General features: G+C 40.6%; 1 protein-coding gene across 2 annotated transcripts; it reads right to left on the bottom strand.

Annotated features, from left to right (window-relative positions):
* Positions 1-860: 860 nt before the first annotated feature.
* Positions 861-17,902, bottom strand: rnf11b (ring finger protein 11b). Of its 2 annotated transcripts, XR_005894193.1 has the most exons (4): positions 17,338-17,902; positions 4,526-4,695; positions 3,453-4,025; positions 861-3,340 (listed from the first exon to the last, which is right to left on the bottom strand). XR_005894193.1 is itself a non-coding variant. In XM_041040214.1 (3 exons), exons 1-3 carry the CDS (start codon positions 17,458-17,460, stop codon positions 3,854-3,856), a joined length of 465 nt encoding a protein of 154 aa, XP_040896148.1. In that variant the 5' UTR covers positions 17,461-17,902; the 3' UTR covers positions 861-3,853. The 2 variants fall into 2 exon arrangements, 1 of the variants encoding a protein (XP_040896148.1); XM_041040214.1 differs by having other exon boundaries at positions 861-4,025.
* Between the last annotated feature and the right edge of the window lie 495 nt (positions 17,903-18,397).

The raw sequence follows: 18,397 nt of genomic DNA on the forward strand, positions 1-18,397 counted from the left end.
CTGGTTGTTCCCTCATTTTTTTTAGTGTGTGTGTGTGTGTTGTGTGTGGTATCTCTTATTTGAACAATATGTGGATAAGGAAAATCACAATGACTTTTCCAAAACTATCTATAGTCTTGCATTTGAGGGACCAGAACATGAGTATAAATTACTTCTATTTTAGCGCCAATTATTAAAATTAATCTAATTAGATCAGTTAGATCTAACTAACTGGTGCTCAGTTAGATCTAACTGAGCACCACCACTGCTCAGTTAGATCTAACAGGCTACATTATTTTATATAAGATTAGTCACAATGTTTGTCTCCAAACATATTAAACAAGATATTTTATGCATTTTGTTGTTTAAACATGCAGGGGTGTATTCTTTAGTTTCGAAAAATGTATCGTAACCTTTATGACCTCTTGGACACAACTGAAGAGCAGAAGGAAGCTGGTAAGAAATAACAAAACTGATGAAGAGTGACGTTTAAAGAGGATTTTTTTTTTTTTTTTTAGATATATAAATAACTTTAGTTGACTTTAGAAACATTTATATGATCAAGCAGTTAAGTGATTAATTACAGAAATGATGGTCTTTGAACTCTTTGAAGTAACCAAACATTTCTTATTAATGATTATAGTCCAAAGCTTGAAGCTTTTATGATCAGATCAACATTAACCAAATGCTGTTTAATAAATAATAATATTTGATAAATAATATTTTGTAAATTTTACCATATTGTGGATAACAATGTTAAGAATGACTTGTTATGGTTGCTGTGGCTTTGGAACAAGTTTATTACGAAAGACTGAAAAAAGAGGAAATCTACATTCTTCCATTCATCCACATGAAATAAATCACACCCACTGGCAGTTATGTTCTGTTGCAATGTCTATTTATTATTTGCCTGTAGTACATAGCATATGCATATTTATGCTTACAAACGCATCCTTACACAAACATACAACACACATACCCCATTCACATATGAGCAAACCTTGCTTTTCAATCCTGTGCTTAAAGCAAAAAGAAAATTCCCCCCGTAAGAGCACTCTCTTGCCATTCCTGTGAGTCTGGATATTTTTAAATAAATAAGTCTCTCCCGAGGTTCGAAGTCATAGCCAAAGCTCTATCTGGCCCATGATTAAGCGTTTGTGCAGCTGTTTCAGTGTTCACAAACTGCTGACCTACAATGCGTCATTTTCCGGGGATGTGAGCCCATTTTCTCTGAGAACTATTAGCACATTACAGGAAATCTGTATCTGGCTCTAACATCTCATAAGTTAGCCACCCATGTTGTGTCAGTGACGTAGCTCCACAAAGTGTCCCACTGATAAATATACATGTAGCTTTGGGAGAGAGCTAGTCTTCACTGTGATCAGGATATGTATGTATATTCTATTTTTTGTGAAACCGATTCTTTGATTATTTTTTTGAGGAACTATGGCAGATACAAACACTCATACACAATGACAGGGTTTAACTTTGTTTATCCTCACAATCCCATCATGCATTGCCAGTCCCACCAAGCCTTGATTAGGTCCAGACTTAGATCAAAACCTTGCCTTCTCTGGAGAAAGGCATTTGTATCCAAAAATGTCATCCACTGTACCGCAGGACTTGCAGAATGCAGATGAAAGCAGCTGAAACCAGCTCTGCAACCCAATGGGAACCCTCAGGAAGAGAGCCAGGTGACGTGACCGGAACCCAACACAAACAACACCATACACTGACAAGATATTAGTTTTGTGACAATGTGGGAGGATAATTGACACGCCTTTCATATTTTTCACGACATAACATGTACAATGACTGCCAGCTCAGCAGCAGCATTTGGAGTCTAAAGTATCTGTATATCAACCCCAGCCCCACCTCCCGTTTTCTTTTTCTTGAAGTGAACTGGACTCTGCTCCACATTTTAGCAGCTGATACTCAGACGTAACCTAAGGCCATGAGGCTCCACCTTTCACTGATGGAGGACAATGTACAACATAAAGAGTTTAGTAGATTAAAGTACTGTGCAAAAACTAAGCAGCTCACGGCCACCTTACACAAAGGCCATAATGCCTTGTACAAACACACACACACACACACACTTGCACACATCACTAAAAGGCATGTTTTCAAACCGTTGGATCTGTATCATGCCTGCTAAGCAGGGGGTATTCTAATGATTACCTGCATAATTAAAAGTCTCACCGAATCACCTGCATGCCAAAGTCAGCAGGGAGAAGAAAAATAAAATTTGTATTTCTTTGTGCTTTCATCAACTGGGTGACTCTGGCGACAGATATTTTACATTGTGTTGAGCAGATCATTTAGCTCCAGGTCTTAACTTGGTGCAAAGTTTATGAAGACAATAGAAATGTAAAGAAAAAATGTCAGTTATCAGTTATACAACAACAAACTCATGGTCAGTTCATTGTATAGCTGCTGAGTTTGACCACTTCAGGTAAATAAATGTCCTCGGTCACGCTTGATCACACACAACCCATGACCACATTCCCTCTGAATGATCACTGTCCTGGTAGCACTTTGAACTGTTTCCCCGTGAATGTTCGCTTCAAGTCTGGTTTTATGAACTGGTTTTTCAAGAAACAGACTGAATATACTAACACATTAAATGAGTCCAACCTTGTGTATTGTGTTTTTAATTTTGTCCTTGTCCTCAAAATGACATGATATGGACAGTAACGGGGCACCAACCTTAGAATTAACTCTTTATCACCAGTAATAAATTATGCACCAGCTTCGGATTCACAGAGACAGTGGCTTTCATTACAAATGACTGAAATCATAATGAAAATGTAAGTAAAACAAATCACATACTTCACTTTGATATAATTACTGAATGCATATGGTCAACTCTTGTCTGATTAAGAAGTGCAAATACCTCTGATTTGTATTAATAGTTTGTTAACTGCTCTACTTGTGCTTTGGCCAATCATCTGACACTGAGAAAGTCATGAGAAGTCAAAAGCTTGAAGGCAACAGTCTACCAGCTATCCATCACATTAGTGACTAAAGCACATACTGTATTTTCCTTTGCCATGCCTATGTTGTTAGTAAACACTGGTTCAACTGAGCCCTTTTGCTGACTGACAAACACAGAACAGATTTCACAAAGCCCCAGGACAATCGATGAACCCACCAACCCCCAATCTTATTTTTCTCATGAGAGATTTGTACAGACAGACAAGTGGAGGCCTGTGGTAAGTGACTCTGCAACGGGCACCTGGCAGATCCACTGAAGGGCGTTTCCTTTTCTTTTCTTTGTCTCGTAGTTTGACATAACGCTAATCAGGCGTCAGCAATCTGCATCCTGAAGATGGCAGTCTGATGTCCTTCCTCCTGCATCCTGTCACAGTTCATTTAAATAACAGGGAGTAATAAAGGAAGTGTGACTGGGTACACTTGAATGTGTATTCACGTTTATAAAAGTGGATCTTGGAAAAGTTTCTTAATCATACCAGTTAACCGCCATCCATTCCCCTCGACTTCCCTTTACACTTGTATTATCCCACTCCCCTATTGTCAGCTCCTGTATTTTCACTCTTTTCCTTGATCCAACTCCTTCTGGCTCGTCCTTAACACCAACACTGTTCATTCCTCCAATCCTTTCCCCGATGCAATCCTGTCCAGCAGGCCAACTGAGGAACTTGTGCATGTGCACAAACACACACATCCACACAAACACTTGCACGCACGCACACACAAGCAAACATGAGAGATCACCATAAATCTTTTACATAATCACTGTTTTGATATCACCACCTTACTAATCCAGGATACGGTGTGCATACTGTATGTGTGTGCGCCCAGTCTGGTCCACAGGTGTCAGTGGGCATGTGTGTGTGTGTGTATGTGTGTGTCAGTTGGTCTCGTAGGAGGAAAGCAGCGCAGCGTCCACAGGCTCCATGCAGGAGGGGCAGGTGAAGGATCTCATCAGCCAGTCATCTATACAGTCCATGTGATAGGTATGCATGCAGGGCAGGAACCGGATGGGGTCTCCGTACACAAAGTCCATCATACAGATGACGCACCTGTACAGTGGAACACACTTTAACCTCTTCATAGACATTCAATGGCAGGGAAAAAAAAATAATTCAGCTGGTTTTAACCTTCACCATTTGCAAACAAATCTTTTTACCTGTTATAAATACACATTATGCTATTATAGATATACAATATTTACACATGATTTTCACAGTGTTACTCTAAAATGCATTACAATTTCATAAACTGCAGCAGTGCTTGCACACTAATACTGACAAGTTTTCACATGACACCATTTGAATTAATTTTCATGAGTTATGATTTTAGTTGTCAAACCCAAACTACTTAACATTTTCTCACTACTCACAAAAGAGTAGAACATGATCTGAATTAAATTATTTCAGAAACTATGTCAAGGGTTAAGTTTTTGTCCTGTTTTCACGACTTCTCTATCATCACATCTCAACTCATCACCCTGTTGCTATTAAAAAAAAAAAAAAAAGTGAACTTCCGCTGCTTAGTCTGACCACCAAGGGTTTCAACTCACTCTCTGATCTTCTTCTCAGAACCATCCCGCCCCAGGTCATACACGCCCTTTGGGAGGTGCTGAATGAGCCCGATGCGCTGGGCGATGCGAACCTGCTCCTCCTCTGTTAGCTGAGTGGCCAGTCGGGCTTGACTTGGTGTTGGGTGGTAGACAGGCACATGGATCTGCTCCTGGAGAAAGAGAGAAAGGAGACCACAGTAGAAAAAGTCAGACTAAGTCACTGTCTTGAGAATCTATAAATTCTGGAGATGCACAGTACAACACGTTGTGACCACTTCATGCATTCACTTCACTAGAAAACTTATTTCTGTTTTTCCAGACCATCTGATGCCCCCACAAGAAGAGCAGACTCATACAGAGAAAGTGAAAAAGAGTCAGGAAGCACTTTCCCTTTGTCTTCCATCATCCATCTCTAATTGAAAGAAATTTGGAAGAAAGCAGAGTGGGAAGATGAAAGATGGAGCAACTGTCTGCACAAAAGTTCAGTAACAGCCCAGATTTTCGCCAGAGCCAGATGTGTGTATATGCCTGTGGCCATGTGAAGGAAGGGAAAATGGGTTAGATCCACACGAGCCCCTTTCACTGGCAGCATTAGTGGTTCAACTATCTAGGCAAGGCATTGGCTTCTGGCATTCATGTACAGAGGTCCTATAATGACATATTAAGCACTGTTCCTGTATGACTGGACAACATGCCAACATGGTAGCAATACTACTCGTGGCTATTCAAAGTGTGTAGCTTCATATTTCTCTCCTTCATCATTCTTGCATTTTCCCTAATAAAGTGCACTTCACAGTGCCTTCTTTTTTTTGATGCCACTCCCACTGCAAAACCCACTTCATTTTGAAGTGGGTTTTGCCCACTTCAAAATGAAGTGGGCAAAAACCCACAACTTTTTGAGTCTACAGGAGATGAGTGTTTGAAATTAAAATTATACATTTTGGGTGGAATTTCACAATAATGCCTCCAAAAAAAAAAAAAACAGTGCTTTGTATTGAGTCTTTCTCCTGAGCTTTTCACAGATACATTCACCTTGGTGTAAGTAAAACTGTAATATGCAAAAACGCAACCTGTTGCATTCCTTTGTATCAAGGGATTGTTACAGCTTTATTCTGACTTGACCCATGATGTAAGATTTATAAAATTAGTCCTGAGCTGGCAGACTGCTGAGGCAGGAAAACAAGGTCAGCCACAGTTCCTGTCTGTGAAAGGACGCCAACATACCACAGCACCCAGAGCATTTAAGGACTAATGTGTATGTGGGAAAGGGGCTACAGACAAGCAGCAGGATGACTGGGCATAATTGTTCTATTGAACACATGCAGCAAGAATAGCATAGTGACAAGACCAAAAAATGCAAACTACAACAAATACAACTCTGTTCCTCCCAACCATCTGATGCTCTCACACTACAGCTCCAGGACAGTTATGGCCAAGTGTACACTTCTGTCTTCTACACTTCTAGTAAGTCTTGGAGTTGGGTGGACGTCCTGCTTGTGGCACAGAATTTGTATAGAGGAATTTGAAGATATGTTGCAATAAGACTAATATTCCGGTTTCATAAGACCTGTTCTGTCTCCAGCTTTAATTTTACCACTGTGAGAGGTCACTAGCAAAAGCAGAAGACGTTGTTCTTGTTATCACTTTCGGTGGAAGTCAAGCAAGGTCTAGCAAATGAGGCACATGCTTGTGAAACTTTCTTTTGATAATGGCACAGACATGCTCTGTCGACTGGGATGTAAATGTTTATGAGAGATGGAATAATGTCACCACCTGCCAATACAATACCGGTAGGTGTTACTGTATAAATCCCACAGCCTGAAGGGTGGATTTGACTACACCATTAAAGCATCCAGTTGAGTGTAAGAGCTTCACAATCCAACACACATATTTTGTTTTAAGTAATTATCCCTCTTAAAAAGAAGATCTGCATGACTGAAAGGCTCACAATAACTATTGCCACTAACTGATGTAATCAGTGATTAATTACAAGTTAATAGTAGTTTATATTAGTTAATAGTTCATATTTCTAGCTATGTTGTGGGATTATGATCTCAGGCAGTAGGTGGTGGTGTTTCCCCACACCTTGTTGCAACAGCCGGTGCAGCAGTGAGGCACATGGCTGTTTTGAAATGAAAATATATTGTTGGTTTGATACAGATTTCACCACGGCACAGAAGTGTACAGTTTAAAGTGCAATGAATGATGATGATGAATGATGAAGTCTGGCAAGGCTCTCGCTGAACGTTTCTCGTAGGAGTTGACATGCCACCATCATCTTAACTGTGAACTCACTACTATCCCAACACTTTTTTTCTTTCTACTTTCATGAGAAATCTCCTCAAAATAATTATTTCATATGGTCCAGCCTAAAATTCCACTCTTCAAAGTGTGGAAAGCTGACACTGGCCTGCACCAGACTTCAAAGCGCCTGAATCCCCTGGTCCATCTAAAACGTCTGGTCACCAGGAATCTGTGTTCGGTTTGAACCGACTAAAACTGACTTTGAAAAGTGACAATTATGCCTCTCAGCAGTGTTTTAAATCCTGGTGCACAAAACCACATAAGTAGAAGTTTTAAGTGTGATGAAAGTAACATCAAAATCAAAGTGAGTAATGGGGTTTCAGTATCAGATTGTAATGTGTCACACCCCAAACCCCATACTGCAGGGGCGGTGCAAGCATGGGTGTGAGACTTTACTGTCCATTTCATACTTACAACACAGAAAACTGAAATAATAAAAATAGAGCTGAAACATTTAGACAGAAAAATACTCACCAAGTATTTTAAGAACTGATTAATTGTATTTATTTACCAATTCCAGCTTCTCAAATGTGAGGACTTGCTGCTTTTCTCTGTCTTATATGACAGTAAACCAGATATAAAAGCCAGACATTTGAAACCACAACTTTTGGCTCTGAGAAACTTTGATGGACATTTTTAACTATTTTTGGAGTAAAAGAGTAACCAAAGAAATGGCCGGCAGATCAATAGTAAACATAATTGTTAGCTGCAGCAACTAATCCCTTCATTTTATAAAATCAAAACATGCTTTAATTTCCTGCAAAAACTGTAAGCCCACGAGGTCTGTGAAAACATAAAGCTTTCCAAGAAATGGCAGCGGTATGAGCGATTGATCTACACTGTTTAATTTGTTCAGCAGCAGCGCCATCCAACTTTATATTTTTGCATTTGATGAATTATAACTGTTCTAAATTTTAACATATAGCAAACAGTTTACACAAATATAGAGGAGAACGGGTGCACAGAAACTTTTGTCCTCTGTCTTGTGTACTACCTTGGTCTCAAAGTGTCGTCCTCCTCTCTAAAGACCACTTTCTATTCACACAGCTGTCTTGCTCTGTGGTCTGACTTGAACTTAATATGTGGTCTGACTGTGCCCCGGCCTGATCCACTTCCTTCTTTCGCTTTTGTCTATCGTAATACATTCTCATACAGTCAGTGTTGAGGTGGTGTGTGCACTAGTTTCTTTTCTTCACCCGAGTCCAGGCTTCAGTCGCCTGACTCCCTTATCGTCCTCTTCCTGTGTGCCAAACCTTCATGTCAGGCAACTGAAAGGATACATCAGCCGGGTCATGGATTAGGCTAAGTCCACTCTAATGCCATTAAGTGAGCTCTTTCATTAACCACCTGTATATCCACACCCCAGGAACGCCCTTTTAACACAAAGCAACACACACCTGAATGAAGACAGAGATCAGACTAATGGTGGAAGGAAATAAATCTATCTGAACTAATTAATAAAGATTTATCAGACAATGTTCTATGTACTAGCTACCATGTCTGATCTGCCAGCAAAAAAAACAGAAGTTAAAGCAACTACTGAACTAAAGTGTGGAGTGGTGGCAGGCTGAGTGGTAGCCGTGAGATTCAAATCACTCTCCATTTCCTTATTTCTTTTCAGTTGAATGGCTGTAGGCCGGGCTTGAAAGTTCATTCAGAGAGAAGCGACAAAAACATGCATGTGAGGAAGGGTTACATGTTCATGCTTAGCTTGACGTGAATTATCTAAGTGTGAATACTTTGAAGACTTGTGTGATCATTTTACAAATGAATATAGCCGAAATCACAGCACAGCACCTGTCTTTAACTTATTTGTATGGAGATTTTGTCAGATGACATTGTGGTTATAAAAATCTGGATTTTAGCAGAAAAAAACCTTGTAAATGAAAGCAGCTTTATTGGGAATTTGGCTGTATATGTGAGCACAGAGTGTAGGAGAGAGGCAAACAGATAAAGGACTGAAACAGACTGACACTAGGCAGAATCCAAATAAGACACAATGATGGCACGAATATGCTACTATTGGGTCATCTATTATACTACTCAGCATATTAGGTCATCTGGCACAGACGTCAGCGTCATCTGTGCCAGATGACCTAATATGCTACTCAGCACATTAGGTCATCTGGCACAGAAGTCAGCATCTTGGACCTCCAGAAAGTGGTCAACAGGAGCAATGACATAATCAGTACTGTCAAAACGGCAACCTCTGAGTTACGTCTTCATCGTGGGGAAGAGGCAGAAGTCTGAGGGTGACGGATCAGGTCAAATCAGGCCCAGGACCTGCTTGGGTGATAAGCCCTTAAGATGAAGGTAGAGGATGACTGCACGAAGGCCGAGGTTTATTTTCTCAGACAGTGCTGACTTGCAATTTTCAAAAACCTGAAATACCCCAGATTTATGGGACTGCAATACCAATTTGCTGTAATACTCCTTTAAGTGAGGCAAGGCATGCAGTATGTTAAAATAAATTAAAGTTGCAATATCAAAAGCTGGTGGGGCATCTAATGTCTATTCAGAGAGTGTTTTACCTTGATTATGTAATAGTGAATATGATTATGTTATCTTCCCAAATAAATAATGAAAGTTAAATGACATTAAAGGAGACAACACTAGCATAGGCAGGCAGACAAATAAAAGCATGATTGATATTTCTCAGTCAGAGAGATCGCAGACCTGTGTGCTTTCATAGATATAATAATGATGCATTATTTATGCGTTAGTAAGCCTAATGGGCAAAGAAACCATTTATAAACAGTCTAATTTTAATTCTTGAAAAGCTGTCTTTTGGAGTTAAATGATTTTCATGGGAAAACTACAAAACAGCAAAGACCAAATTAGCTAGCGATCAGCTTCTCTGCGCCACAGCATTTTAAACCATGACTCAGCATAACTTTAGTAGTTGAGGCAGTCTGCTGCTCCCCTGACAGCCACTCCTTTTACCCATGTCAAAGAGAGACGGCAGCCAGGCAGCAGGAATAAAAGCTACAGACAGGGCCTCAGAGGGGGGCAGCAGCTGTACTCTGTGTGTGTGTGTTAGGATGGTCAACTGTGCAGTGGTCAGCGGTGTTATTGTTGTCATATGCCATTCCTTTCTTTCATAGATGGCGTGTCAGCTGGGCTGTGACAACTATTCATTATTTGACCTCAGACTGACCAGAGGGACAACAGTCAGGGAGATGGAGAGTGAGACAGTAAAAAAAGACGAGGGTGAAAGGGCGACTTGAGGGGGGCGTGGAGGGCGCAGGGCAGCAGCAAGCTGAGCTCAGACCTTGATTTCCTCTGCCAAGCATGCTGCAGCCTGCTGAGCCAGACACACGGCAGCAGAACTTGTCAACTTGCCAGGCCAGGGCTACTAATGGTAAGCGGGAAGGGAGGTGAAGATTACGGGCAGAAATGAGAGCAGACGCACCCCCTATCTTCTATCATCCATCACTAATTGAAAGAAATTCCAAAGAAAGCGGAGTGGGAAAATGAAAAATGGAGGCACTCTCAGCCCACAAGTTCAATCAGCCTAGATTCAGAGCCAGATGTGTGTTATTTATGTGTGTGGTCACCCAAAATCATAAATTTTGGGTGGCAATCTGGGTTAGATCCACACAAGTCCCTTTCACTTGCAACATTAGTGGCTCAATTATCTAAGCAAAGTGTTGGTTTTTGTTGGCAGAGTGTTGGTTTCATGTACAGATATTCCTGCATTAAATGGCTGTTCCAGTAAGATGCGGCAAGCTTTACTACTCACTGGAGAAAAGCACCGAGTTGGAAAAAGACAACAGAAGAAGGGTTCTGAATACTCACACAGACAGCCTAATTTATGGATTTCAGTGTTTTACAGTTACATGACTGGACTGCCAACATGGTAGAGCAATACTAGTTGTGGCTATTCAAAGTGTGTAGCTTGATATTTCTCTCCTTCATCATCCTTGAATTTCCCCTAATAAAGTGCCCTTCATAGGTAACAGGTTTCTAAACAGGAGAAAAATATCTCCACAGAAACCTCTCGTGCCACTCCCGCTGCAAACCCCACTTCACGCGGAACATAATTCACGTTAATCTCATCCTCTGTTCTCCGTGAATGAGGAACATGTAACTAATACTTTTTAAGTCTACAGGAGATGAGTGTTTGAAATTAAAAATTAGATATTTTGGGTGGAATTTCACAATAATGCCTCCAAAAGAAAGAACACAGTGCTTTGTATTGAGTCTTTCTCCTGAGCTTTTCAGAGATACATTCACCTTGGTGTAAGTAAAACTGTAATATGCAAAAACATTACCTGTTGCATTCATTTGTATCTTGGGATTATTGCTTTATTAATTTATTACCTACCGAGGCAGGAAAACAATTTCAGCCACAGTTCCTGTCTGTGCTGACATACCACAGTACCCACAGCATTTAATGGCTAATGTGTATGTAGGAACTGGGTTGCAGACAGGTAGCGGGATGACTGGGCATAATTGCTCTTCTGAACACATGCTGCACGAACAGCACAGTGACGAGACAAAAACACATTTTTTTTTATGTCTCGTCAACCCTCAACCATACCCAGTGCAGGAAATATCTACTTGCAGAACGTGGCTGTATCTTGTGTGCAGCCTAAGCAGTGTCAATATGCACTTAAGGGGAAGCAACACCAGAAACATGAAGCGTTTCCAGGCTCTGAAATCTTAGCTCTCTATCTAGGATAGACTGCAGAGAAACAAAATCTTTGAACAAGACCTGCAGACACCTGCGCACAATACAGGCAAGCCTGCACACATGCAACCAAAACAACAATGGGAGGAGGATGGACGGATGCACATTTGCATCACAGGATGTGTTTATTGATGTGATAACAGGACAGGCTGACGGTGTGACGATAACAGTATGTGTATATGCATTACTTCACCAGCCTGGTGAAGCAGGAAGTTGGGACACTGTGTAGGCAATTTTATTAACTCTAGTATTTCTAAATAACACATGACGAAGCTCACACTAATCCATCCCTGTGGCCACATAAAAACTATGGATGATGAACATAATGAACATATCTTGGTGGAAAACTGAAAAGGTGCAAATTTGAGGGAAACAAAGTTAATACTAAAAATTAATAATATATTTTCATTAATTTTCCATTTTAACAGCAGCTTTAAGTTAATCATGCTCAAGCAGCATCAGCCAATAAAAACAAGTATCTGGGGAGTTCTAACAGTCTGTACCACATCAAAGGGACCTTTTAACAGCATCCACTTAGTTGGGTCAGTGTAACTTAATAACCAAAACCATGAGAACCAAGCTGTGAGAATTCGTCATGACGAGGACAAAAGGATGTTTTGGTTTATTTGAGTCACGGCCATTGTGGTCAGTACTCAGGGACGGCAACCTCTGTGAGGCTGTATGTCATCCAAAAAACCCGCAGACTATATCACTGAACTGCAGTACAATGACTTGTTTATCAGCACCACTATGCCACCAACCCCCCAAAAGTCTACTAAACCGTCTGAAGGAAATTTGACTTTCTCTTTGACCAGAGCGGCAGGTTCTTCTTTGACATATTTTAGATAACCCCGCCCCCAAGGCCTCATGTTCACACAAAAGTGACAAAAACAGTGAAAAAGATTGAAAATAGAAGCGTATTAAAAGAAAGACCAAGTTCAGCTACATGGAAACACACAAACACTATGAATCTTTTTAAAGTCTGCAAGGAGTTCCACTCAAAGTTTGGCCATAAAGGTAGCTGACAGCAGTATAAAGACCTTTGTGCAAAACTGAATGTGATCAGTAAAAACTCCTGTCACTGCTCCCATCTCTGTGGCTTAAAAAGGAGACGGGAGAATTGTAAGCCATACCAGGGGGCCAAATACACACACACACACACACTCTCCCTCTCAAATACAAACACACAGGGGGGCCTTATCTCCTGTAGCCCAGTCCAGCACAGCGATGAGTCAGCACTCGTCTCACCAGCTGCTTTCCAAATCCCCACAGGGACACACAAGGTGCTGTAAGCAACACATAACACACACATCTGCACACAAACACAAGCAACCACTGCAGTCTTCACAGTCTTAGGACCAAAAACACGAACTGTGCCTCCTTTTGCTTTGTAGCCTCCCCAAATGATGTGAAACAAACACTCACACACACACACACTCGCTCACTTTGAAATCCTTTTGACAAGACATTAAATGGTCCACTAGCCTGAGTGGTTGCCTCAGTGGACTGATCTCATCCACTTAGCTTTCAACATCAATCCATCCACTCCTCCACCATCCTATGGCTATGTAGGCTTATTTCTGTATGTACTGCAATATTCTGATACTAAGCTAATTTATGCTATTTTCTGATTAAATTATCCCAAAGTTCTTGCATTTATACACATAACAGAATTAAGAGCATTCCAGATTATGTCATTTTTAAAGGGAATTTTAGACATGTACAGAAAATCTAATCAGTCAGAGCTTTTAAGGCACGTTGCAACATATGCAGCAAAGCTACTACCTTGACAACACAAGCTGTTGCCAGACTAGCTTCAGACAGTGGCCGACACATGAATGAAAAAAAAAAAGTTGGGTAGCTAGCTTTACAATCAATTTATTTTATGTAGCTGCTAAAAATCATATTATATTAAACATAAGTGTTTTCATGTAAGATTTCTCTTTTTAAACATGTTTCGTGGCAAGACATATGCATCATTATTATGTCACTGTCTCTACAGAATGAGTGGCAGAGAACATAAGATGTCCCCTCATGCCTACAGCCACTTCTAGCAACAAAGACAGTTACAGATCTGAAGTGTTGCCCCAAGCATGTTTCCTGGGAATCCACAGGTGGCAGTGAATCAGAGGAGGGTGAATTCCAGCATCTGGACATGGGCGTATCCTCTGTCTGCTACTGAATAATTTCCTGGCTGAAAAGAGCCGTAGGACCTCATGTACGGCTCACATGGACAGATCAACATTTAAACTATTACAGTCCCTGTCGTCCCTGTCTTTGTTCAACCGATGACTTAAGTTGGCTGAGAGCCCTACAGATAGTTACTGGTCACTTGGGCCAGGCAGTGGATACACCCATGTTCAGATGGTGGAATTCACCCTCCTCTGATTCACCACAACCTGTGGATTCCCAGGAAACACAGCCTGATGTCAATGTGAGAGACAAACTCTGAGCAGTTGTTCATAGGTCTCAGGGTGAGTGTCTGTTGAATGGTGCTATTTCATGTGCACTCCTACTTGTGTTTCAATGATATTAACAGAGTTTCCACATTGAAAACAAGCTGTGTAGAAGATGAATGAACATCAAAATTAACTTGAACTTACTATGACTATAGGCTGAACTAATAAACTGAACTGTACTTTCATACCTCCCTTTGTAGGTGTTTAAGGCTGAAATGAAATCAAGATCAGAATGTCCTTACAAGCAGTCTAGAGAGTCTGTGATACAAAAAAGCCACACAGAGGGACTCAGTGGTAGCAACATGTACAAGCCTCTAGTCACAACTTGTTGAAATTCTCATGGAGTGTCATTCACTGCTCCCCAGTGCACTGTCTCATGCAATTAGCTGGTGATGTGATTAGTTGCATGTTTTTCCTATGGGCCTGAGGCACAGGTTGCAACTTTATGTGTTATAAAAAGCCAGGAATGACTGTGATATAAGGAAGCGTCAATTCCAGACAACTTGGAAAGAAATCCTCAGAATCACACATCTACCATGTTCTTGTTTCTTTCAATTCAACAGGTTTCATTGGAATCACAATCACAACAGAAACCTGATATTATCATATGCTTGGGTCTGAATACATCCCATACGTTTTTTTAAGTAAATCAGTGATGTCAAGAACAGAAGAAAACAGCCATTTGTTCTCATTTTTTTCCAGACAACTAAACAAAAGTAATGAATCCATTCTGTCCCGTCTGCTTTTTCAGCTGTAAAAACAATACCAGGGTTGGTTCTAAATCACCACCCTTCTTCTGTATTCATCTCTGTAACTTAAATACAGCCGGAGCTCATATTGTCTATGTTTTGGATTTCGCTGTTGTGATTTCCAGCATTTCCCTGCATTTTTCACCATGACTCTCTGGTATGAAGGAAAGACCTGCAGTCACAATGAGTAAACTGGCATTTGCACGCAGGGCAGTACTCAACAGTTTTTATGAACACAGTGAAGTCCATTTCAAATCGAGCATAGTGGAGCCTTAAGCCCCTCTTCTAACACACACAGCACTTCCAAAGTGTGTTAAGCCGAACTGCAAGCGCACAAAAAATGTGTGCTGTGTTCTCCGACTGGGTTCAGATGGTGAAGGTGCTGATTACTATGGTCACCAGGGAGAAAAGCGCTGGCAGGTCTGAAAGAGCTCTTTATAAGCAGGTTTTAACTAGTTAGTTAGTATAAATAAACTGCTTTCTCAACACAACGGAAAGCTTAGTCACAGCTGCAAAGAAACTAAGCAATGTTTGTATTGTTTATTACACCATCTCTCCTCTGTGAGACCAGAGCTGGTTGCTTTGACCTAATTACACACTGCTGTATGCCAGACATGACATACTTGTAGCAACCTGGACAAAGATGCATGTATAAGGACTCCTAACTCTGTTCTAATCTTTCACTGACCCTGATGCAGATCTTCTGTGAGTGACGTTCCACTGATAATAAATGACAAATGTTATGAATATGACCATGAAACTATCTTGTCTCTGTCATATTACCAGGAAGCTTTAAGTTTCCGTGAACTGACCCACCACCACTGTGGGCCTGTCATGTATTGGCATGCAGTACATTCAAGTTACAGAGTTAACCATCAGTTTCTCTAAAAGACTTTAAATGGGCAATTAAAACTTTAAATAACTAAATAAAACAGGTCATTGTTTCCACTGGCAGTAGTAATTAAAAAATCAACATTCATTTAAGACTGGTGAATGGAAATATACAAGGCCATTGTTGAAAAAGTAATTTAGACTATATGCACCCAATACATAACTACTGGACTTTCCAAAGATCAAAAATACTTTAAGGGTTACTACATGACATACACTTGCTATATAGAATAATAACCCTAACCCAATGCAACAATGTGCAATGCTATGCCTCTGTTATATGTTTTCATTGGTTTTTGTAATTTTAAGTAGGACGTATTAATTGCTGGTTTAACAACAACGAATAAGAAAAGATAAAGAATGGCCACACTGACCTCACCAATAATGGTGATAGATATAAAGAACCACAAAATATCACAACAGTGAAATCCAAAACATAGAAAATATGAGCTCCAGCTGTATTTAAGTTACAGAGATGAATCTACACAACGTACAACTGGTCATGGTGCATGGTGACTGATGGTTAGAAACAGATGGAGATTTCCTGGTCATGTACAATATATATATAGTGAAGGTAAATTAGAACCAATATTCTGTATTTATGACATTTCAAAAATCTATCCAAGATCATGACAAGTATTTTTCTTCATATCTCCTCAATAAAATCTAGCATTTTAAAATCTTGTTATGCAACAACAAAAGTCAAATGCGCAAAATTTCCACTTTATGTTTACAATAAAAAGGTTTGCACTTGGTTAGATTATAGCAAAACTAAAACACAAAAGTATGTAGTTCTCTATAATAAGAGCTATCATGCTGTACTGACCTGAGAGCACCTCCAGTTTCCTATTTGTTTAAAAACACTTATCTTAAATCTACAGATAAGGATTGGCTTAACCTAGTAACAGGCAAACTCTCTGCCAAGGCCTTACATAACGCATACCAGCCGCCTCTTAACATAGAAAAACACACAAGCGAAGGGTAATACCATACTTACTCATATTTACAGTTACAACATGGCCTGGTCTGTTTGTGGATGATCTAATTCAGGAAATAAGGACACCAGACAAACAAAGTTGCTGCCCTGCAAGGGATCAGTGAAGGAAGTAGCTGAGAAAATTACAAGACTCCACTGTTTCCCAAAACGATTTAACTTGCTCTTTGATGGAGAACTGGGGTCTGTTTCAGGTCCATTCAAATTACACTTCATGCTGTTAAAGTGAACTACAGGCCTCAATAGACAGTCTGTGTGGCTTAGTTCATCTCCACTGAATATGAGCCAAAATTAAATGGTTTGATGTGTCTGAATGAAGACTAAAGCGAGTGATGATAATGGTGCTGTTATCACATCAGTGAGGAGGGAATAATAATACGACTTCAGGGAAATGATAGACACAGTCAGGACCTTCGGATATAACAAAGAGGATTAGTGTCAAAGCCATGAAGGGACAGGGTCAGTGAGCTAAACTGCTGGCCAAGGATGATGCTGGATCAGTAAACAGCTGATCTAGTCTCACATATTGCTGGTCTAACATCAGTTTCTTGGTTGTTGTCATTCTACCCACCCCCCGTGTACTGGGCCAGACCTGCTACAGATGAAGCCGTGTCATCCAAACTTCAGGTATTCAATGAATTTTGTTAACCTGATAAAAAAAATGATAAAAACACAGTGACTAAGTGATCATTTATTGCTCTAAAACAGTTGGTCAGAGTTACCTGATAGGGGGGCGGTGGCTCCTGGTCGGGGTCAGCACCGTCTCCGTAGCTGGCCCTGTCCGATTGAGATTCATGTAGCAAGGAAATATCATCCGAGGTCGGAGATTTCAGACAGTTTCCCATCTCCTTCCACTACGGTCAAACTCTTCCCTCTCGCTCTTTCGGTGTCGCTTTAGGAACAGCGGATTTCACGGGCCACTTTCGTAGATAACGTCAGTGGATGAGAGGGCGTCGAGGAGGCGTTTTTTCCATACACAGCTGATGAATCTCCTCTCCCAGACGACGGGAGGGCAGCTCTGTTCAACAACAACAAAACATCCCTCAGCTAGCAGCTAGCCACACAAAGAGCTAGCCTGCTAACACAAGCTAGCACTCGCAGGGGAGCATCTAGCAGTCGGTAAGCTAAAAAAAAAAAAAAAAAAAAATCACGTCTGAAACACCCTTACGGAATTTTACTTCCGCGGAAGCAGCGAGGCGGATAAAATGTTGACATCCCCCATTTAAAATGACAAAGCTAGTAGCAATTTTCCTGATAGAGCCCTCCCTAGTTGTCAGGGGCTTTCCAGTCTCCAGCTGCCCAACAACGACAAAAGGCTGTGATGTAGCAGCACAAAGCACCGCCCCCTTCAGACAACTGACCAATGAGCTTTCACTTATGTCCCCGATTACTAAAAACATAAACACAGAGATGAAATCGATAAATTAGTCTTTGCAACTGCAATTTCGAGCTAGTTTTGCCATTACCTGCGCTGACCTCAAAATATTGCATGATCACGCACTCTTTTGCGGTTTACTTGCTGGTCAATTTAAATCCCCATTTGTGTATTTTCAATTTAATACGATGTGAATACTACTCTAATACAAATTGTCCTCTTGTCCCTGGTTGCCGTATCCTAGGATATCAACAAGATGAGATGACTTTACTGTATCTACTGAATTAGATCACACATATGAGAACAGCGGTTACAAAGATTTGCATGCAAACATTGTCCCTTTTGTTATGTACATGATACCACTTTGAACTGTAAACATTGTACATTGTGCTTCTGACTGTGGTGCT

This window comes from Toxotes jaculatrix, chromosome 6 (genome assembly GCF_017976425.1).
Source record: "Toxotes jaculatrix isolate fToxJac2 chromosome 6, fToxJac2.pri, whole genome shotgun sequence".
Lineage (NCBI taxonomy): Eukaryota > Metazoa > Chordata > Actinopteri > Toxotidae > Toxotes > Toxotes jaculatrix.

Bases quoted from the DNA above. Each gene is read 5' to 3' on its own strand.
- rnf11b (XM_041040214.1), bottom strand. From the start codon at position 17,460: ATGGGAAACTGTCTGAAATCTCCGACCTCGGATGATATTTCCTTGCTA. The intron at 4,696-17,337 runs GTAACTCTGACC...CTCTTTCTCCAG, and splicing joins AGCCACCGCCCCCCTATCAG to GAGCAGATCCATGTGCCTGT. The intron at 4,026-4,525 runs GTGAGTTGAAAC...TCCACTGTACAG, and splicing joins TCTGAGAAGAAGATCAGAGA to GTGCGTCATCTGTATGATGG.